Consider the following 23,293-nt stretch of genomic DNA (forward strand, 5'->3'; position numbering starts at 1 on the left):
AATTTAAAATACAGACAGTTTTTATTTGAACACTACCAATTTAGATAACTAATCTATCGTCTCATAGAAAAACACACACTGTAAAAAATCAAAAATATGTATTTAATATAAAATAATAAATGGGGTCCACTTGGCAACTAATCCCGAGAATTGGCGTTGGCACTAGTTTTAACGAAAGCGACTGCCATCTGTTTAAGTTTATTCAGTATTTCTAGTTTTTTTTTGTCCTTTTGTTCATAAAGTGTATATTTTTGTTAAGGTGTGGCGATAAAGATTATTATTATTTTATCTGATCTTCCAATCCAGAGGGTAAACTAGGCCTTATTGGGATTAGATCGAAAACAGCTTAACAAAACGTAACAAAACGATGTTTTTAATGGCCCTAAGACAAATGCAATAGACCCAATTTATGTTCTCCAAGTTGCATAGCTTTTGTTGTCAAACAGAAAAGTCTCTCTAGCACAAAGTTCGGCTCAGCTTGTATTGTCATATTTGAAACTTTTTTCATTGCGGCTTTTCTTTGCTGTTTTCCAGTTTTCATTTTCATTTCAGTGATCTTAGTACAAAACTGTAGCTGAAATGTTAGGAATTTCCCTTTGCTTTGTTTAAAATGATGAAAAAGTTATTTGCTTTAAAGAAAAATAACGTTTTAACGTACTTAATTAAAGGCTAGGGTCATCGCATCAAAGGTTAATTAGAAGAAATCGCTGAAAAGGATAAGTTTGCAGTTTAGTGTTATGCTGAGTTGGTTTTCGTGATGGTTCTGTTTTTATCTGTACATGTTCGTACATGTTTTGGGATCGTCACGAATACATCTCTTTAGTAACAAAACTTCCGTGAGACACAGACATATTCAATATATTAGTAACGGGTCACTCACGTATTTTTCAGCGTTTTTCGACTAAAAATACGTGAGTGACCGTTCTTAATATAATTAATAAATCTTTTATCTTTTTTTTATCGACTAAATGGTTTGTATCCCTAATTATGACACTTCAAAGAATGCAAATAATTCATATTTGTCCAACTTCCCAGTTATTTGATCCCCTACGGATAAACGAAGCACACCTAGAGACGCGTTCCAAATTTAAAATATCAGCTTGATTCGATACCTATTTGATATTCTGCTGTTTTACGTCACATCTGTGTATAAAGTGGTTCGGGCAAGATGCACTAAGGCTGATGATTATAATATAACCCTAGAACTTTTTCTCCTAAAAACGAGAGACTGTCAAAATTAAATATAGACATAAAGTAACTCCTATTGATAAGAAAAGAAAGTCAAAACTGAATATATTAAAGTAAAATTATAAAGTTGAAACAGAAGTTGCTAAGCGGGCGAGGTGTTTAAAAATTACCTTGACACGCTCTTATACTCTTACGAGTAACAATAAGTCGCGTCAAGATCATTTTGAACACCTCGCCCGGTAAGCAACTTCTGCTGCTGACTGTATTACTACATATTTTGTTGTAGATATTTTATAAATCAGTGTTAATGATTAATTTTGTATTAAGCAGAAACGTCTGAGAACGATGCTATGGGCTAGGGCTCATATATGGTGGAAATATTCGCTGAATTGGGTACGGTCTTGGTAGCTCAGATGGCAGAGCACTGTACTAGTGATCCAGTGGTCGTGGGTTCAAGTCCCACCCAAGACAGTGAATTTTTCCACTTCTAATTTATTTCGAAGCTTAGTGTTAATGATATACGAAAATGTTAATATAGTTATATGTTAATATTTAGTTGTCTTCACCTTTTAGTGTTTATTCCTCACTCATTTTCTCAAAGGTTAGCTGGAAGAGATCTCTGTTAGGCATAAGTTCGCCTTTGTACATACACTTACATCTTTTACTCTGTTGTTTCTGTTTTGTGTAAACTTGTTTATGTGCAATAAAGTGGCATACATACCTACATACATACATACATACATACATACATACATACCTACATTACCGACGTATCGATAACCAGTTATGTCGATATATCATTTTGTCACTCCCTCGTTTTCGCTAGAAAAAAATCCAGGTCTATAAAAGAACATACTATTTTTAAAATTGGAATGCGCCAGATACACGAGGGAAATTTCACGGTACACGTAACTTGTGCCCTGGTTACACGTGGTTACACGTATTGTGCAGGGAATAAAGATAAGAAAAGTTAGGCTTAGAATAAATTTATAGTGCTTTTTTCGAAGGTCCGAAGCCAGTGTTTATTAAGTTAAAACACAACTTCTTTATTTTTATAGGTAACATTATTTACTTTAGTAATATTCAGAAACAAAAAATAGGACAACCTTGCCCTACAGAAAAGATGAGTCTAAATCGTGTTTCGAATTTGACAGATGGCGCTACAGCGTACACGGTTCACTACGTTTTATACCTACCTATGTTTGTCTAAAGCTGACATTTAAAAAAATTAGTTATAGCCTGTCCGATTTTCTAAGATTATAAATAAGTTCGCCATAGTCTTACTATGGCCAACTAAATTTAAATTCTGTCAGGTTATTAAGGTTTACGGTGTATACCCCGTTGTTACACAACACGCGATCTATTTAATACATGTCTGTGGTATCTCAGGGCTCTTAAAAATAGCAATAAAAATAAAAACAGGATTACGTTATATCGTAACTTTTATGATGATTTGAGTACTTCTGTCCTATTTTACAAAACGACAAATATATTTTAGAAACTTTGGCGTAAACGCCATTTTATTCGGTCTTTTTGAATCATATTTATGGTTAAACTTATGTGATATGAAATTTTTATAAATATTTCGTACAAATGTAATCTTAGAAGCAAGAGAATTTGAATGGGAATTGCGGTTTTTGTATTAAGGTAGAGTTAATTTAGTCAATGAAAATCGTCGGTAACCGGGAAAGTTTATTTTATACTTTTAAACTAGCAATTCTTGTATATATATTATATATTTCGGGGATCTCGAAAACGGCTTTAACGATTTCGATGGGAGTTTTCGGGGGCGTAAAATCGATCTAGCTAGGTCTTGTAATAGGCGGATTAGACTCTCGCGCGAGCCACGAGACGCGAGTGTAAGCGGTGGGCTCGCGGCTCGTCTCGTGGCTCGCAAGCTCGTCCAGCTAATATAATTTTAACACTAACGGCACGGCATAAGGTTTATAACCGAATGACAAGCCGAACGCGAGTGTAAGCGGTGGACTCGCGTCTCGTGGCGCGGCTCGCGGCTCGTCTCGTGGCTCGCGCGAGAGTCTAATCCGTCTATAATAATGTTTAGGGTTCCGTGCTTCAAAAGGAAAAAAGTAAACACTTATAGGATCACTCGTGCGTCTGTCTGTCCCTGTCTTCCACCTCTTTATCGCTAAACTACTGAGTCTAAAATTTTGAAAACAAATCAAAATAGTTCTTTTTTCTTAGTTAAATCAAACCTATAGATGACAGGAAAACCTATTAGAAATGTGCAGTCAAGCGTGAGTCGGACTTAATGTACGGAACCCTTGGAACGCGAGTCCGACTCGCACTTGGCCGGTTTTTTGCTATGACAATTCCGCCCCTTATAAATAAGGTAAAATTAAAGTTTCAGAAGTGTTGGAATAATATTTTCGATAGCTTCAGAAACTTGATTTTCGCTGCGTCACTCTCGTATTGACGTGACAACAACACTACTTGTTGAATGAACCGGATATTAAAATGTATTGTATGTCATATATCGATGTGTATGTCAGATTGGGCTGTTCCGGTTCGTACCCAATAGGATTCTGATATGAACTACTAGCACAGAATAAATAATAGTACTTACAGAAGGTTCACTTTCTAACAAAACGCGTCTATTAAGCTTTGGTTTCCTCCGATAGCGGTGCCGTCATATAGCGGCCGTCTCCATACAAATACTACGACATCCATAGGTATTTAGCTGTATTATTTAGTATGGAGACGGCCGCTATCTCTTAGTAATAGCGTCTTAGTAATAGTAATAGGGATTACTAAGACTTCGCTGTCCGTTTGTCTGTCTGTCTGTCACCAGGCTGTATATCAAGAACCGTCATTGCCGCTATAACAACAGATGCTAAAAACAGAATAAAATAAATATTTAAGTGGGGCTCCCAACAACAAACGTGTTTTTTTCCCGTTTTTTGCGTGAATAGGTATATGATCACGCGCCATGTTGCGGAATTTCACTGGAACTAATTTTTTCATACTAAACTGTAAACTGAACTGTCTATACATGAGAATAACAGCGCCCTCTTGACAATAATCATATATTACTGGCCAGGCTTAGATATCTACCTCTCTATCACGAATAGTCCATATACTATGTCACCGATTTAAACATGGTAAAAGTAGTCATTAATGCAACCAGGGCGGCGTGTAAATATTCATGTCACGTGTGAACAGGCCTTTATATGTCACGCCACGCGCGTGTGGGCACGCCTTTATTTATACATAAGTGTTGACTTTGTTAAACTAGATTTTCACTAAGAAAAACTAGGACAGTACTTTAAAGTTTTAATTAAGTCTTACGGCCCGATTCGAACATCGCTTATAGAAAGTCACAGTGGTACGACCGATCTGTCAGTGTTAAAAGTCACGTTTTCTGGCTGAAAACATGTCATTTGACTTCGACAGATCGGTATCGTACCGCTATGACTTTTTATAAGCATTGTTCGAATAGGGTCGTTAGCGTATACGGTGGCCTATGAAACTGGGCGGTTCTGGGTTCGAATCCCAGTAAGGGTATGGGTACTATTTGAATGTTTCTGTTAAATGTGCTAACACATTTTTGGCATTTAGACCCCCTAGTAGGTACTTAACTATAACGTCTATAACACTTTGTACTAATCAGCCCAGTTAAGTACCTACCTATGTGCATATTTACGGCCTGATTCAAACTTTAAGATACGTCAAAAATTTGCTAAAGATACGATATGTCAGTGCCAAAAGTGACGTGTCTTCAAACCAAAATAATACTCCATAAAAATGTGCTAAAGCTACGAATCTTTAGCAAATTTTTAAAGTATCTTAAAGTTCGAATTAGATCGATTAACCATAAGTTACCATAACCATAAGTACTAACCATAGGGATGGTGTTTAGCAAAAATGCGTCAACCCACATTAATTTTGCAATGAAATATCAACTTTAAGCGTAAATTGTTTGAGTTGACATCTTATTGCAAAATGAATGTGGGTTGACACATTATTGCTTATCAGCATCCTGTTAATAAATCTTGTAAATGTGTAATTAAAGGCCGGCAATGCACTAACAACCCCTCCGGTGTTGCGGGTGTCCATGGGCGACGGTAATCGCTTACCATCAGGTGATCCGTCTGCTCGTTTGCCTCCTATATCATAAAAAAAACTAACAATCGTCTGGATATGGATATTTATATCTGAAATAAATATTTGAATTGAATTTAATTGAATTGAATTGATAGTATCAAGACATTTACATGTGGAACGAAAAGCACTCAGCCCCCTTAATTAAATGAGCGTGCGAGCGAGAGGCTGAATGATCGCAAATTGCGTCTCTTTCACCGAATTATATCGCTGATTGGCGCTAAACTCGATCAGATGTAGGGTTCGCACTATTATTAATTTCACTACATACCTAGTATAAAACAAAGTCGCTCCCCGCTGTCTGTCTGTCCCTATGTATGCTTAGATCTTTAAAACTACGCAACGGATTTAGATGCGGTTTTTTTATAAGATAGAATGATTGAAGAGGAAGGTTTATGTATAATTTGTTAACCCGTGCGAAGTCGGGGCGGGTCGCTAGTAATTAATAATTTATACTCATTACGGTGCAGTGACTTTCAGGACCTGATTTCAAGTTCAGTAGCCTTACCACGAGTTTGACATTGATATTAGTTTAAGTTTATTCTGTATTTGTAGTTTTTTTTCCTTTTTTCATAAATTGTTGTTGCTGTGTTGTAAGGTGTGGCAATAAAGATTATTGTATTTATTTATTTTATTTATATATTTTAATTGTCATCTCTGACAGATGAGTGAACCATAGACATATATGTTTTATTTTTATTCATTCTTTTCCCGCCCGCCCTACTTCTTGAATGAAAAATATTTGTTAAATTTACAATTTTATTTCAAAGTAAGAAGTGCTTGGTCGTAGAAAAAGTATTGTATGCAACGTTGTTTAACTGAGTCAATAAATACTCGTGGCCACTCGCCTTTTTTGACCTGTTACATATAATACTATTTCAAGCCTTACATATAATACTATTTCAAGCCCGTGTTTATAATCCTCGATAAGTTATGAAAGGTCGTTATTTCGGGATGAAATTAAACCCTAATCGCGATACGGAAATATCGTGTTATTATATAATATTATTATATTACGCGGAGCGAGTGGCAGCCCTCGATAAGCCGAAGCTTATGGTGCCAGAGAGAACAGCCCCCAACTAGCATAGCAAAACGGTCGTATAAGAATTGATTTACTCAGCCTATAATCGTATAACAGCCGAGTTACGCTGTTTGAAACCCCAATATATCGTATAATAGCGGTTATCACGACTATTTAGTGATTTTCGCAAATTTTTGCTATAATCATGTCGTATAAACGTTTACAGCACTATCTTTTAGCACTATAATTTCACCTTTTAACAACTGCTGAGTTAGCGCTACTAAATCACCTTTATTCAACGTAATTGTTCTATATAAAAAATCATACACTCGTAACAGCTATAAAATAGCTAATTTTTGAATAATGAAATTATCTTAATGAGATAATAAATGTCTTAAACCATAATAAGGCGCTTTAATACAACTGTTACTCAACTTTCTTCTCTGAGTGTTTAAAATTAACAGAACAAACCTATCTACAACTAACTAATACTACAACTACATGCACTATATTACATTATAGATAACTACTTTTAGAAGATCGCAGAAACAGAAATTATTAGCCATCTACTCGAGACTAGGCCAAAGGTATGGTGCAATTGCTTTTCGAGCATTAGCGCCATACCTTTGGCCGATGCGAGAGTAGATGGCGCCACTTTTTGATATTTAACAAAAACACACATCAGTGACAAAATAAGGATCAAAGTCAAATGGCGTTCTAAATGTTTTAATCTTCTGTCGAAAGATGGCAGTAAATTTACTGTGGCTATATAATTTACCATGACAATAACTCTCTAAGATACACTCTATTCTCTTTGGTATGATTTCATGACCTAAAACTCTGGACCTAGTTATTTTTACAGTGACCTAGAGGTCTGTGCTTTCTGGGATATCAGGTAATGCAATCTGGCCCGCCGGATTACGTTTGTGGAAAAATTGTGCCACCTGCGCGTTGCCTAGACTAGGTCTAGGATTTACAGCGAATCTCAGATGGAGATTTTAGGTATTTAGGTACTGAACTGGTTTATTTGTATTTTCGTTACATGTTTCGCGGGCGTAGGGTTTTTCACGTTTGTGATAGTTTGGCATATTGTTGTTTGCTTTGACATTTTGTTGATAATTTTAACAAACATTTGCGTCTCTATATTAAAGTAAAGGAATAGTTATTTATAGTACACTAGCGACCCGCCCCGGCTTCGCACGGGTTAACAAATTATACATAAACCTTCCAAGAGGAAGGTTTATGTATAAAGAGACTCACTCTATCTATCTATCTAGGGACAGACAGACAGCGGGAAGCGACTTTGTTTTATACTAAGGGCCCGATTCGGATTTTGAAATAGACATCCCACCAAAAACATTTTCATGTAAAATGTTGCCAAGACGAAACCATAAGGCTCGCACTGACAAAAAGTTATCAGATCTCTTGTAGAGCCAAGCTTCTAACTCTACAAGCCCTAACTTCACAAACTCTACACCTTAGTCAAAATATGTGGCTTGACCGTTTATCTACTGCCACATGGACGTAAGGTGAAAAATGTATTCACTATTCATTATTTTTTATAATACAATAGTTCTTGGAGTAACGAAACGGCCAAGCCACATATTTTGACTAAGGTGTAGAGTTTGTGAAGTTAGGGCTTGTAGAGTTAGAAGCTTGGCTCTACAAGAGATCTGATAACTTTTTGTCAGTGCGAGCCTTATGGTTTCGTCTTGGCAACATTTTACATGAAAATGTTTTTGGTGGGATTTCACTTCTTTTTGTAAGTTGCTTCCATCCCCTAATTTAAAGGGTTGCGCGTGTGATTTAAGGTACTATTAAAAATCCTGAAATACGTACCTCGGGGCATCTTTTATACAATCTGCTTTTTACTGATTCCCCATACAAACTTCAACCCTCCTTTTCCCCTAACGCCTTTTCCACCCCCTTTTCACCCTTACGGGGTGATTTTAGGGTTGAAAACTATTCAATGCCATTCCCCAATACAAAAACTATCTACATAGCAAATTTCAACTAAATCGGTTCAGCGGTTATTGATTTCCCATAGAAAATTCCACCCCCCCTTTCCCCCCCTTAGGGGCAAAAAATTCCAAGTTTTTGAATTATTTTGTTGTTTGTGTACTAATACTATCTTATATACCAAATTTCAGCTTCCTATGACTTCAGGAAGTACCCTAGAGGTTTTGATGATCAACAGTGAGTGAGTGAGTCAGTGACGAAATTGGGGTATTTTAGATATGAATAAAATCTTAAGTATACGAGCTATGCAATTGAAATTTGTTACGTTTAATAAGTCCACTATTGACATCATATCCCGAGAATTTTGTTTATCTGGTATAATCCAAACCCAAGTTATGAGGGTTCAAAAAAACGACGAAGCGCTTCGAGAAAAGGTAGGTAGTGCCCTTGCGCTTCGCTTTGCTTGTCTTGGCGGGGGCACTACCGTGCCCCCAGATCTGTTAGATAATCTTTTAGACATCGCCAAGATACGATAACGATATGTTTAAGATCTAACCTGTCAATTTTGACATTTGTGCGATTCCGGAGATACTCTTGAACGATTTCCACAAGATATGGCTTAGTGATCCAATTCACATCTAATAGATATCTAACTCTATCTAACGTAAAAGTGACATTGGTTGCTCGAATTGCGCTGCAAAAGAGAACTAGTTGAAATCTAAACTATAACGTATCTAGAATGGATCTAGTACGTGTCGTCTCTTGTGAATATCTTGAAGTTCGAATACGGCAGTAAGTAGTGACATGGCGCTAATTTACCGCCCTGTGCGGTAAATAGCACTATATTACGCGCGTGTGTCGAAAATTTAAAGGTCCATATGTACTGCAAAATGTTGTACAACGTTGTTGTTGTGCGAAAATGTAGGTAATTCGCAACTCGTGTCGATTTAAAATACTCCTTACGGTCGTTTTCCAATTTATCGCCACTTATTACGCCACATTATAATATTCGAAAATGTGTATTACTAGGCCTATTTAAATAATTATCGTTTTTTTCGTTGTTTCAGAACACTACCACATTTTCGTCGGCGACCTGAGTCCCGAGATCGAAACTCAGAGCCTTCGGGATGCCTTCGCGCCCTTCGGGGAGATCTCGTAAGTACCTACACCTCACATCATCTTTAACACCATCCCTCTAACCCGGGGTTAACCGGTTAAACCTGGAGTTACCATGGTTACCAGTACCATTTGACACTGGTTTAACCGGTTAACCCCGGGTTAGTGGGATAGTTCAAATGGCTCTTAGAGCCTACACCCACTTTTGACCACTTTTGGAATCCCACCATTTTTCTAATGATGTTAGTGTAAGGCCTGAGTGGACGCGAGTGGACGCTCGAGTTGGGCGTGCAGCGGGCCGGGGCGTGCGGCGTGCATGTTAAACAAATGTAAACGTATAGGAGCGGCCTTAGTGCACGCTGCTCAAATCACTTGTGAGCCCGACGCCACGCTGCACGCCCCGCCGAACGCTCAGCTTCGAGCGTCCACTCAGGCCTTACACTTAGGTAGAGTAGCAGTAGAAAAACGAATCAAACCTCGATCGGGGATCTCGACAACGTGATTTTGATGTGCTATACGAGGATTTTCGGGGGCGAAAACCGATCTAGCTCGGTCTTATATCTGTGATAACGAGCATTTTTGAGATTTTATATGTTTTCCGAACAAAGCTCGGTCTCCCAGGTAATATAAAAAATATACAAGAATTGCTCGTTTAAATGTATAAGATATATTAGGGGTTGTGCACGCGAGGTGTTTTCGGCTACTTTTTGACCTCTCCCTCCCCCTTGGTGATATATTTTGGTGAGGTTTTTGGTTAACCCCCTCTCCCCCCCATAACCTCACGTGTATTTTTTGAATTACTACATTCGACCTAATTTTAAGTTACGTGCTCCAAAATTTCGTAAAATATGATAATAGCGAGCTATTTTGAAGTGCGGAGTGAGATTTATGTTTAACGAAACCGAGAAAAAGTATCTACTCATGATGTGGTAGGTATTTTTTCTTAGTTTCGTTCACTGTAGAAAAATACACGTGAGGTCTCCTTATACCCCCTTCCCCCAACGTGATCTGTCGTAATTTTTTCGTGACTCCCCCCTCCCCTATCGAACCTGATTTGTGCACAAAGCCTTAGGTATTTTCCGCAGTGAAGGTATTAAATACACACCCGCAAAAGTCAATACCCTTTCTAAAAATATATATGAGTATATTCCTAAATAAATAAATATATCTGTGTCGATGTGTAGGTTTCCAATTTCGATATATTCCAATATTTACGATGTGAGAGCACTTGAAACTGTGTTACTGGTGATTTAAAACATGCCGACGCTGGTCGCTCGACAGATATAAGCAAAACGTATATAGTTGGGTACAAGCCAATACGCCCCGCTGTCAGCGGGCTTATAAATTATTTGAAAAATAACTGTACTGACCTTGCAAGTTGCAACAAATGTTATGTGATTTTAGATTATTGACATGCTGATAAGACCAAATTTAATACACCTCTACCACCACTTTGGCACTGACATAAACGCTATCGAGAACGTAACTTACTTTCTATGCATCTCGCTCGTACTCGCATATTAGTGCAAGAGAGATGTGTAGACGTGAGCGTATATGTCGGTTTTGACACTGTTAGTGACTCATGGTACGAGTTCTAGGGTTCTGACTACTTTTTACTTGGAAACTACAAGCGGATTTTATGCGTATCACTATAGTATATAACAAAGTCGCTTCCCGCTGTCTGTCTGTCCCTATGTATGCTTAGATCTTTAAAACTGCGCAACGGATTTTGATGCGGTTTTTTCTTAATAGATAGAGTAATTCAAGAGGAAGGTTTATGTATAATTTGTTAACCCGTGCGAAGCCGGGGCGGGTCGCTAGTACACTGATAAACACATTACGCTTCTATGCTCTGCGCAGTCGGATAGGGTCCACGTCCACTTGGCATATACAGCAATAAGCAAATCGTCTAGTGTTTGGGTGTGTGCCAAGACCTTCCCACTGTCAGCGAACTTAGTTTTAGATTATAAAATAAAACGGGTCAGTTCCGTACATTACCCAATTTTTAACAATGTATTTTTTTATGTGGAACGTGAATGAAATGTTTTTAAAAAACCCTTGGAACGCGAGTCCGACTCGCACTTGGCCGGTTTTTTTTATATACATGAATTTAGGGATAAGTTCGCCTTTGTACCTAAATTTCATGTGAACCTGTTTTTGTACAATAAAGTGATTTACTACTACTACTACTACTACTACTACTACTTTACTCGTATTAGAAATGAAAAGTAGAGTGTTTACCTCGAGTGAAAGGCACCATTTCAGTCTCGGACAATTGGCGAACGCATTAAACAGCCATCGGCAGTCGGGTAGAAAATTAACCGAAATGATTGTTTTGAACCAATTTACCAAGTGATCCGAATCGCCCCGGTCTACCCTATATGTCAAAATGAAATGCGAAAACTATGCGAGAATGGTTTCGAATTATCGTCGCCTTCTAGTTTTGGGTTTACGCCAAATGCTGTCAGCGAAGTTAGTGTGGCCTTAGTCACAGCGTAGCGTCGAGCGTTAGTGTAAGGCCTGAGTGGACGCTCGAGTTGGGCGTGCAGCGGGGCGGGGCGTGCGGCGTGCATGTTAAACAAATGCAAGCGTATAGTAGCCTTAGTGCACGCTGCTCAAATCACTTGCGAGCTCGACGCCACGCTGCACGCCCCGCCGAACGCTTCGCTTCGAGCGTCTACTCAGGCCTTACACTTAGTGTGGCCTCAGTGGCAGCATCAAGCGGAGCGTGAAGCGGGGCGTGCAGCGTAGCTTCAAGCGTCAAAGATATTTGAGTGGCGTGCACTAAGGCCGCTCTTATACGTTTGTATTTGTTTAACGTGCACGCCGCACACCCCGCCCCGCTGCACGCCCAACTCGAGCGTCCACTCAGGCCTTACGCTTAGTGTGGCCTCAGTGGCAGCGTCAAGCGGAGCGTGAAGCGGGGCGGGCATCGTAGCGTAGAGCGTCAAAGATATCTGAGTGGCGTGCACTGAGGCTCACACACTCGTATGTTTGCAATTGTTACTATTCTATAAATTCTGCTACCATAAGGCTGTCTGGAAGACATCGCTTACGGCGATAAAACCGCCTGTTGCTACCTTTATTTACATTGTTTTCTTTGTGGTGCAATAAAGAATGTTTATTATTAATATTATTGTTTGGGGTAGGAACAACAAGGAGAAATGATCTGTCAGTCAGTGTCAAAAGTGACATTTCTTGAACCAAAAACGTCATATCCATAACAAATCCAAATCTAAATCTAAATTTGTTATTACAATCAGAATACGCCTCCATGATGTCCAAAACATATCGCGCATACGTGAAAAAACATAAATATAGTTTATTTATGAATTCCATTGACAATCATATACAAAAATATTGACGGGTCTATTTGGATCGGCGCCAATTCCGTTTTGTGGTCAGCACAACTTTATTATAGGCCCCACAATTTAGGGAAAGGCGAATGGAATGACCGGTGAATGAATGGGATGACACACACACACACACTTAGCGTAAGGCCTGAGGGGACGCTCGAAGCGGAGCGTTCGGCGGGGCGTGCAGCGTGGCGTCGGGCTCACAAGTGATTTGAGCAGCGTGCGCTAAGGCCGCTCCTATACGCTTGCATTTGTTTAACATGCACGCCGCACGCCCCGCCCCGCTACACGCTCAACTCGAGCGTCCACTCAGGCCTTACACTTAAGGGGACGATATCTGCCTGTCAGTTGTTCGGAACTGTCATCTTTTACTTTCAACTGACAGGCTGATATCGTCCAGCGGACTGGTAATCAGTGGGCTGGCACTTGCCTTGGCAATGAGCTACATATATTTATGTTTCCCATTCAGGCCACAATAGGACCTGCTTATTTTAATAGCACTAAGCTCTATTTTCCCAAAACCATAAAATCTGCAATAGCTACAGAACCCTAAACCGGACGTGACTACTGAACCAAATGAAACGGCCGACCCTTCTGACCCTCGCATCCGTCCTTATCTGACACGTGCTTGTCCAGATCTTGCGTCCCTCTCCGTGACATAAATGTTTAATGTACCTCGTAAAAATGTTTACATCGGCGATAAGAGTTCTGGGCGAATTTAAAACCTTGTTTTGTTAAAAAAGGAGAAATGTGACATGAAACGTGTTTGTTTAAACTTTAATTAAACGGTCAAAAATATTTTAGTACTTTACTTACCTATATTAGGTATGAGTGTTTTTGTTAGGGTTCCGTACTCAAAGGGTAAAAACGGGACCCTATTACTAAGACTCCTCTGTCCGTTTGTCTGTCACCAGGCTGCATCTCATGAACCGCGATAGCGTTACAGTTAAAATTTTCACAGATTATGTATTTCTGTTGCCGCTGTAACAACAAATACTTAAAAGGTACGGAACCCTCAGGGGGCGAGTCTGACTCGCACTTATATGTTTTTTTATGTGTTTTTTTCTGAACAACTTATACCATAGCGCTAACCCCGAAAATGTTAAAAAATCTGACGTTTCATATATTTCAGGGAATCTTATATGAATGAACATTTATTGCAAAAACTTAAATATAAATACAAACTAAAAATATAAAAAATAAATACTTACTAAAACCCGTCCCGGGCTGTCCCTGACGCAAAGGTGCCCATCACGCTCGCTGCGTTGCCGCGTTGTATTGCGATGGACAGCCTTTGCATCAGGAAGAACCCGGAGCGGGGGTCAAGGCCCCTTTCACTCAGGCGACGACCCAGCTCGCGGAGGAAGGTCTTACCCTCCGCGCACCAGCAACCTGAGGTCTCCACGGCGAGGGGAACGAATAGATACCCGCTCAGCGCCGAGTATTTATCTTTTTTAAGGGACGCCGCGTGCTCAGCAGCCGCTCCTGCATCTTATATTATGTCAAGGATTTCTAAGGAACAGTATTCTTTATTTGCGATTCCGTGTTTGGCTGCATACTAAACGTTGTTCAGTATGGTATGACCTATACAATTCATCCTTAAAAGTAGGTAATGGTCCGTCGGACATAACAACAACACTCTATTTTCTTCTGAGAAAATAAATTTCTTTACCCAAATTAACCATTATTATTATCCATTTGTTCCAGGGACTGCAGAGTGGTCCGAGATCCTCAGACCCTCAAATCCAAAGGCTATGGCTTCGTGTCATTCCTTAAAAAATCGGTGAGTGTCCAGAAATTCTAACTAACTAGGTAGTGGGTTAACTGGGTAGTGTCGGTAGGAACTCGAGTCCTTTGACTTGAAGAAGTCAGCTCGTTTTTACGAGACTCGGCGCTTAAAAAACTACTGAGTCTTTTAAGTCCCGAGTCGAGTCCTTTGTCGAGTCTTTTTTAAGAGCAACTCAAAAGTGTTTTGTGTACTTTCCTTGCTTCACTCGGTTACGGCCTCGACGGAAGAGCAGCGTTGGCCCACCCAGGCTAACACCATGCTGAGTCGGAACCATTTCGTGGCTAATTTATTTATGTGTTATGTTATGTAATGTTTGTTTATTGTTTCTCTTTTTATCTGTTTTTTGCCATGAATAAACAATTTCTATTTCCATAAAAGGACTCGAGCCTCCGAACAAAAACTCCATCAACATTTTTAAAGGTTTTTCTTAAATAACAGTAAATAAATTAGGCATTATTGTATGATTTGTGTACCTAATCCACGAATTTTACATAAACACTGCATTTCGTAATTGTTTGTAAAAAAGAGAGTTCTCTCAAAAACACTCGAAAGTCTCTATAAAAGACTCAGATTCCTAACAAGTTGAAAAGAACTCGAACTTAGACTTAATTATAAGAGTCTGAAAATGAGTCGAGTCTTGACGCAGAGGACTCGAATGACTCGAGCCTTAACCAACACTATAACTAGGGTCATTAACTAGTATTTAACTACAACTCAAAGACTAACTACCTAACTTAACGTATCCATTCTGCTGTACAAATCCGTATTGAGGGACTATTATAAATATTTATTTATTTTGTGATTCAACAGGAGGCCGAATCAGCGATCACGGCAATGAATGGGCAGTGGCTGGGGTCCCGGTCCATCCGAACCAACTGGGCCACTCGCAAACCTCCTGCGCCTAAGAACGAACGTAAGTATTTAGCCTTTTACCGCATACGAATACCGCACTATGTATGGCGGATATGATATTCAATTCTATTGACAGCCGTTAAAGGTCAAATTTCAACAAATATTTTTTATTACATGCAGTAAGGTAAGGGGTTAGGAATGAGCTGTGGCGTTGATCCATCATGTACAGGCGGCCTAGCCAAGGTGACAATCGCTTGCGCTTCGCCATCGAATCACTTTGTGTCTCTATCACTCTTCTATATTAGTGTGACAGTGACAGTTGAGTTTCGTTCACTACGGAGCGTTAGCGATTGGCATGTTGTCTACGGCCGAGTATGAACGGGCCTAGTGGCTGGGCTGCCGGTCTATACGAACCAACTGAGCCACACGCAAGCCTAAGAACGAACGTAAGTATTTAGGAATGAAACAGAGCTTAAGAGACTAAACGGTCGTTTTAGGCACGGTAGCGCCTAAAACGACCGTTTAGTCTCTTAAGCTCTGTTTTTCTAGGATAGCGGTGCCCTCATATAGCGGCCGTCTCCGTACAAAATAATAACAGTATGTCAAACGGGTGACAAACGGGTGGTAGTCGTATAGGAATAGATAGTTCGAAAATTATATACATTATATTTATGATACTGACTATGTACTAACAGTATAAGTGTCTTGACTTAGGTTGCTGTAAACTTATACTTGTGTTTGTTTGAATAAAGAATAAATAAAGAATAGGAATATACATCCTATGCCATACTTAGCTAATAGAAAACAAAATGTTTTCAAATGTCACTTGCGATGTCGCGGTGTGACGAGCACCCTTCATGAAAATGTGTCACGGGCATTAAAAAGTCCATTTTAATTCTCGTCGCCGCTAAGCCCGGATTGAGGTCGTACATTCATCGGAATCGAACCCGGCACAAAAGGCCGAGTAATGAAAAATGCTGGCAATCAAGAACTGCACGAAATGTCAGGAATAGTTTTGATGGAAAATATAGTTGGTCGAACCAATTTGTCAGTAAATAAGAACAAAAAACTATACTCATCCTTTTCTTTTGGGTGCTAGTACTAGTGTAAGACAAATAGTATGATTCTCTCTGTCTGTTTGAAATGAGACAGTCCTTTGACAAACTATACCTCTGATCAAACTCTGAGAGGTGAATATGTAGAACAACTTTTACTATGGGGCCAACCCCGTAATCCCCATAGCCCCAATATAAGCTTTACTCGTGTGGTAGTCAATCTTTGTAATATGTACAGTTAGTCGCCATCAGATATATCGGAGCGGAACAGGTGCTCACAAATACACCGTGATTTTTTTGATTTCCGTTAATGCGAGGGTGCATTCCTGAGCTTAAATCAAGTAACTTTCTCAAAGACACCGATATTCTAATTAACTCCATTTCGGAGATAATCAATCGGTTACATAATGTTTGTAAACAGTGTCGTTAATGTTGTGCAGAAATGCAAGGTGTTTGTGTATGCCGATGACATGTGCCTATTTTATTCATCAAAAAATATTAATGAGGCTCGCTGTCAGCTGCAGAATGATTTTGAAAACATACTAAAATGGGCACATGACAACGGTATCATAATTAATATAAAAAAAACGAAGTGCCTACATATATATTCTCCGTATAACAGCATAGCAAAAAAAGTGGATTATACACAAGTTGGCATAGTAGGACATACTTATGACTGTTTGCATAGGAATAAACTAGACTGTGAGTGTTCATTTTTAGAATATGTTGACCGATGTAAACACTTGGGTCTGCTGGTGGACTATAACTTCAATTTTAAATTTCACATAGAGGAACTTTGTAAGAAACTCCGGATAGTCTTGGGGAAAATTTATCAACTGAAAAAAGTGGTGAGTAAAAAGGTGTTATTAGTTGTTTACTACGCGTTAGCTGATTCTATAATTAATTACGGTTTAAGTGTGTACGGCCGCACCTTTAGTACTTATATAAAGGATGTAGAAAATTTGCAAACCAGATTAGTTAAGTATTTAGTTGACAGGAAAATAAAAAAAACGTGTAATGATTATAGCGAGTTATTCCCACTTTGTAAAATTTTATCTGTACATAAGAGAATTAAATACCTGATAGCTTTAGAAAACTATTACTTAGAAGAGCATAAACGGCCAGCATTTAACAAATACAACACGAGGAGGGTACGCGAGGGGAAGTTAATACAGCCTCCGACGGTTAATTATTATGGGAAAAGGTTAAATAAATATTTAGTGCCTAGACTGTTTAACGAAATAGGGTGGTTAAGAGGGAAACCTAAGTTAAGTAAGCCGGTCCTTAAAAAGAGATTAAAAACATACCTTTTAGAAAATTAAAATTTTGGAAATTGTGATACCTATTTAATTTGTTAAGCATATGTGTGCATGTTAGTTTTTAGATTATAATAAGGATTACCTATTGTTTAAAGGCTATTGTTTTGTGCTAATTGTTTTGTTTAGGTGCATGATTCGATTAGTTAAGTGAGCGCTTCATTCGCCAACAAACTGGTTACAGTTTGGCGACATCATAAATTTTGTTTGTGAGCATGTACCTTTTGTGTAAATAAAAAAAATAAAAATAAAAAAATATTTTTTTGCTATAAGGCCTCTACTAGCGTGTACACTTGCCTTAGGGCCGGTTTACATATTGATTAGTGTTTAGAATGAGTTCATACATTTGCTACTAAACTTAAGTACAATCTCGGTCGATCGATGTTCGAAATGACATTGATATGTCACAGATTTCAATTGTTTGGTTGACTTAAATGTTATTGTTACAACAACTCTATATGCTACATTTAATTAGTTTTTAAACTACATTTTTTTTTGTAAAAAAAACAAAAAATTTTTTTTTTAAATTAACTATGTCATTTAGTTCTACGTACTTAACCATACCCCGAAGTTAACGGAATTCAATAAAAACACGGTGTATATAAAAACGCCTCTGTTATCAAGGCGTTAGAGTGCGTGTTCAGATATTTTGAGCACCTATACCTCGGTCGCTCCGATATATTGATGCGGATCCTATAGATAGGTTAGGTTAGGTTTGTTTTTTGGCATTCCTGAAAAGTGACGCGTTTCTGAACCAAATGAATTATGACTAACGAAAATGCGGGCAAACATTGCATTATGATTTTAAAATTTTAGACCCATCATCTTAATCTAAATATCAGAGCAATTCATCGAAGCAATTATTATTTTTCTTTATGCCCTCCATTTTTGAACAGATTCTTGTGAAATCTGAGGGTAGATTCGATAATTATCTGATTTTTAGATTTTTTTACACAATGCCATTATCATGCCATGATCAAAATATTTTATTTTATAATTTTAAATATTTAATTCTTCTTTTTTATTGCTCTCCTTGCCTTTATGACCTCCTTTCTTGAGAAGATTCAATTTAACGGTCTCTGGAATGTAAGATCTGTTACTATATAGTTACTTACTTGGCTGGCGCGATGACCGAATGGCTCCTCTACACGATGGGCCAGCGCCGGCCACTCCAAGGGACGTAGCCATGCGGTAGAATGAGATAGCAATATCACTTGCTCTCTCTAACGCATAAATGCGTCCCTTGGAGTGGCCGGCGCTGGCCCATCGTGTAGAGGAGCCATAAAATGAGTCTTAGCCTCCAACACAAGAGCACGCCACTTAAGATCACTCTTTTCACTTTTTTTTAAGATCTGTTAGTGTTTATTTACTGTTTTTTGCTCGCCCAATCAATTATTACACCTGAATAACCTAAAAATCTAGGTCACACACTTTGTCTGGAGCTATTTATACTATTGCTTTGTTAACAGACCGGAAGTGACGGCGCGGGAAGTAGTTAATGTCGAACCGGAAATTAGGCGGCCGGGGAAACGTATAAGTTTTTATGAAAGTGATATTAAGGTGCAGTAGGTTCACAGCCGTATTCGAACTTTAAGACATGTCAAATATAAGATATTGAAACGATATGGATCGGATATGTCAGTGTCAAACAAGTGTCAAAAGTGACGTATTTCTTTGAAGAAACGTCACTTTTGACACTTGTTTGACACTGACATATCTGATATCTTATATTTGACGTATCTTAAAGTTCGAATATGGCTGTCAGCCAACAGAGTTAAAAAAAAGTTCTTTTTTTGATATACTGAGTTTGCCAAAAATTTAATTAGCCATCATGAGGCCTTTCTCTAGCCTCCTAAGGCCAATGAAAAATCCAAAATTTGCTACTGAAATTTGAGCCTAAAGTGTAGCAAATAAAGTTTATTTTGCGTTGTTGGAAAATTGAACGAAACAAAGCAAAAGCGACTCTGTTCCAATTGAATAGGGTTTCAATTTCATCGAACTTAACAAGTACTATAGGTAGGACCTGGGGCCTTAGGAGGCTAGTAACTTCATTGATTCGAAACCTGTGTGTCTACCACCAGTTTGGCACTGACATAAAACGCTATCGAGAACGTAACTTACTTTCTATGCATCACGCTCGTATTCGCATATTAGTGCGAGCGAGATGCATAGAAAGTTAATTACGTAGACGTTAGCGTATATGTCAGTTTTGTTACTGTCAGTGACTGAGTACGAATACTGATTACTTGACTTTCACTTGATAGAAAAAAAAATCACGAAGTCTTAATGCACCTTAAATTTTTTTTAGAATTTTTGCACAAAAGCTAAAAATATGAAAAAAGAAGCGCCGGGAGCTCAGGCCCGGTCTAGCGTCAGTAATCCTTAACTTCTATTATATAGGAGCGGTTTTTTGACAACGGGTTCGTGTAAATCGTATAACTGTAACAATAATGCGAGTAATTTCAATTATTATTAATGGCGGCCAATCACTATCTCATTTATATTCAGAGCCGATATCCGACTATTGAATTATCACTATCTACTAATTATACTGGTTATTGGAATTGTCAATTATTCAATTTATCCAACCAATAGCAGGGGCCGATTCGACTGTCTGATGTGTATAGTGCCTGTCATTCACATAACTTTAAGTAATAAATGCAATTTGTGTATTTCATTCAATCTTATACTAGCGACCCTTCGCACGGGTTAATAAATTATACATAAACCTTCCTCTTGAATCACTCGATTAAAAAAACCGCATCAAAATCCGTTGGGTAGTTTTAAAGATCTAAGCGTACATAGGGACAGACAGGCAGCGGGAAGCGACTTTGTTTTATACTAGGTACTAGCGACCCGCCCCGGCTTCGCACGGGTTAACAAATTATATACCTATCGTCTTGAATCACTCTAATCACTCTATGTATTAAAAAAAATCGCATGAAAATCCGTTGCGTAGTTTTAAAGATCTAAGCATACATAGGGACAGACAGACAGCGGGAAGCGACTTTGTTTTATACTATGAGTGAAGCCGTGGCGAAAACGGCTAGGAGATGATGATGAATATATAGGTAAATGTAATTTAGGAAAAGATACATTTTAAAATGTCCTTTTAATCATTTCATAAACCAGTAAGGGAGGTTAAATGTAACTCCTTTATCCGTCTTTGATTTATTTTCCAATTTCCGGACGATTCCTCGTTCAAAGGAATATTCTCGGAAATAATGGTTTGTGGTCAGAGTCTTTTAAAATATATTATCATCCGGTTATTAGATTTTTATCGAATAGAAAAGTATAAGGGGGTTTTGAATAAATACGTGAATAATATAAAGGAAGACGAATGAAGAAGTCCTGAGTATGATAGGAAAAAAGCTATGCTTATTAAATACAATAAGAAATAGGAGAGGCATGATGGTAGGACACCTGATACGACATGACAAGTTTTTCCTGAACATCTTGGAAGGCAGGATTGAAAAGATAAGAGCAGAAGGGAAACCTAGAATAACTTAGCCAAATAAAAAATGATACGTCGAATGAGGAAATTAAAAGACTGCCACAAGAAAGAAATGATTGGCGATTACTCCACCGACAAGAGCAAATTAAGCTCTTAAGTTATGACGGTGATGATGAAAAACTACTACGTTTCAGTTTAAGGACTTAATTTGATAAACGATACATAACGACTTTAATATAAATTTATGTGAAACAAAGGGACCCCTATATTTATAAAGTCACCTCTTAGTACCGACAACACAAGCTTTATTGACTAGGTCGATCTGTGTAAAATTGTCCTACAATATTTATTATTTTCTTTTCCAGTAAACTCAAAACCTCTGACCTTCGACGAAGTGTACAACCAGAGCTCGCCTACCAACTGCACCGTGTACTGCGGAGGCCTGGCTGCCGGCCTCACCGAGGAGCTACTGCAGAAGACCTTCCAGCCCTTCGGCTCCATCCAGGAGATCAGGGTGTTCAAGGACAAGGGATATGCCTTCATCAGGTCAGGGTCTTGAGTTCTCCTACCAACTGCACCGTGTACTGCGGGGGCCTGGCCGCCGGCCTCACCGAGGAGCTGCTGCAGAAGACCTTCCAGCCCTTCGGCTCCATCCAGGAGATCAGGGTGTTCAAGGACAAGGGCTATGCCTTCATCAGGTCAGAGGGTTTTCAATTCATTAAAACTCCAAGTAGACCTGGACTAGAGGTACTCCAGAAGGCATTTCAGCCCTTCGGCAAGCGTGTTATGGATGAATTTATCCACGTGATAAAATAACCGTTACTAGTTAACAATGATGTCGTTTTATCTCGCTATCACGTAGACAAGAACGACCATATCATATCCATGCAGGAGGTCATCTCTCTCGCTTTACCATAATTCCGCAAGGGATTCGTATAGAAGGTGCAAGCACGTAATTCTCGCCCTTAGAGTTGATCAAACGGCGCCTAGCCTGTCAAAGATGCATAGATATATACTTGAGTATTCGGGCACCGCCGTGGCAGTAGCAAAATTGGAAATTGCTCATTGTTCGTCAGTCGAACTAAGTGGAAATTTAGAGTTCCTCGTAGAAAGTTGGATGATCGGACTACTTGGAATTTCAAAATTCCTCGTCCGAGTGGTCGGACATGGAAAAATCAAAATTCCTTATTGTCATCCGACATATCGGACCAAACTGTAGGACCACGCTTCCGGAGAGATATAAACTGCATAATTTTACAGGCAATTAAATCCCTAGAAGTCTACCCTTTCAAGTATTCTTAAATCAGTCTAGCCGTTACGGAAGTCGGAAAACAATGACACCAACAAATTAGAAGCTTTTCGAAGCCAACATGATAATCGTCAGTTACTTACTGAAGTTCTTCTTTCGGTTTCCAGGTTCTCGACGAAGGAGAGCGCGACGCACGCGATCGTGGCGGTCCACAACACCGACGTGAACGGCCAGCCTGTGAAATGCTCCTGGGGAAAAGAGTCCGGGGACCCGAACAACGCCCAGACACCGGGACAGGTGAGTCCGTGTTGCCAGTGACGGGTGAAGTGGCGCGGCTTTGCCGAACTTCACACGTGTCGCCAGTGTGTATCATTGAATCTAGTATTTTAACTGGATCGGGCATGAGGGGTGGGGGAAATGACCGAACGGGATAGTCTTATGTATCTTTCAGTAAGAGTAGCAGCGAAAGCGCTATTATTGTTTGTCCTTGTCACAGTCTCGCTTTTTTTTATTCCCCACCGTAAATTAGTATGGATTATGGTGGGCGACAAATAAATTCGACCAATCATAGTGTCGCATTGCGTATGTTGTGTCCCTCACGGACGGAGGCACGCGTATACCACTTCTATAGGATCCTATCTTCTATGGTCATGTAGGACTTTGCCTGACATGACGCGAACGAGTGTCGCAGACATTTGTCCTCTAGCCTGCCCTTGGCTTCATTGTAGATATTTGGTATATGTATGATAGAGAGAGACGAATGAAGAGGTCCTGAGTATGATAGGGGAAAAGCGATGCTTACTAACAATAAGAAATAGG

The 23,293-nt window shown here is 39.1% G+C and overlaps 1 protein-coding gene and 1 long non-coding RNA gene across 3 annotated transcripts in view; both read left to right on the forward strand.

Moving 5' to 3' along the window:
• LOC134660300 (uncharacterized) overlaps positions 1–23,293 on the forward strand; it is a 209,307-nt gene that overhangs the window by 79,073 nt on the left and 106,941 nt on the right. The window lies entirely within an intron of this gene.
• The window catches only part of LOC134660282 (nucleolysin TIAR), a 68,000-nt gene that overhangs the window by 39,085 nt on the left and 5,622 nt on the right, over positions 1–23,293 (forward strand). For both annotated transcript variants that reach the window (XM_063516032.1, XM_063516033.1), the window contains exons 2-6: positions 9,355–9,442; positions 14,467–14,542; positions 15,359–15,461; positions 21,591–21,771; positions 22,642–22,771. In XM_063516032.1, the coding sequence (XP_063372102.1) occupies positions 9,355–9,442; positions 14,467–14,542; positions 15,359–15,461; positions 21,591–21,771; positions 22,642–22,771 (578 nt within the window). The remainder of the gene's footprint in view (positions 1–9,354; positions 9,443–14,466; positions 14,543–15,358; positions 15,462–21,590; positions 21,772–22,641; positions 22,772–23,293) is intronic.

This window comes from Cydia amplana, chromosome 26 (genome assembly GCF_948474715.1).
Source record: "Cydia amplana chromosome 26, ilCydAmpl1.1, whole genome shotgun sequence".
In the NCBI taxonomy this organism is placed as follows: domain Eukaryota; kingdom Metazoa; phylum Arthropoda; class Insecta; order Lepidoptera; family Tortricidae; genus Cydia; species Cydia amplana.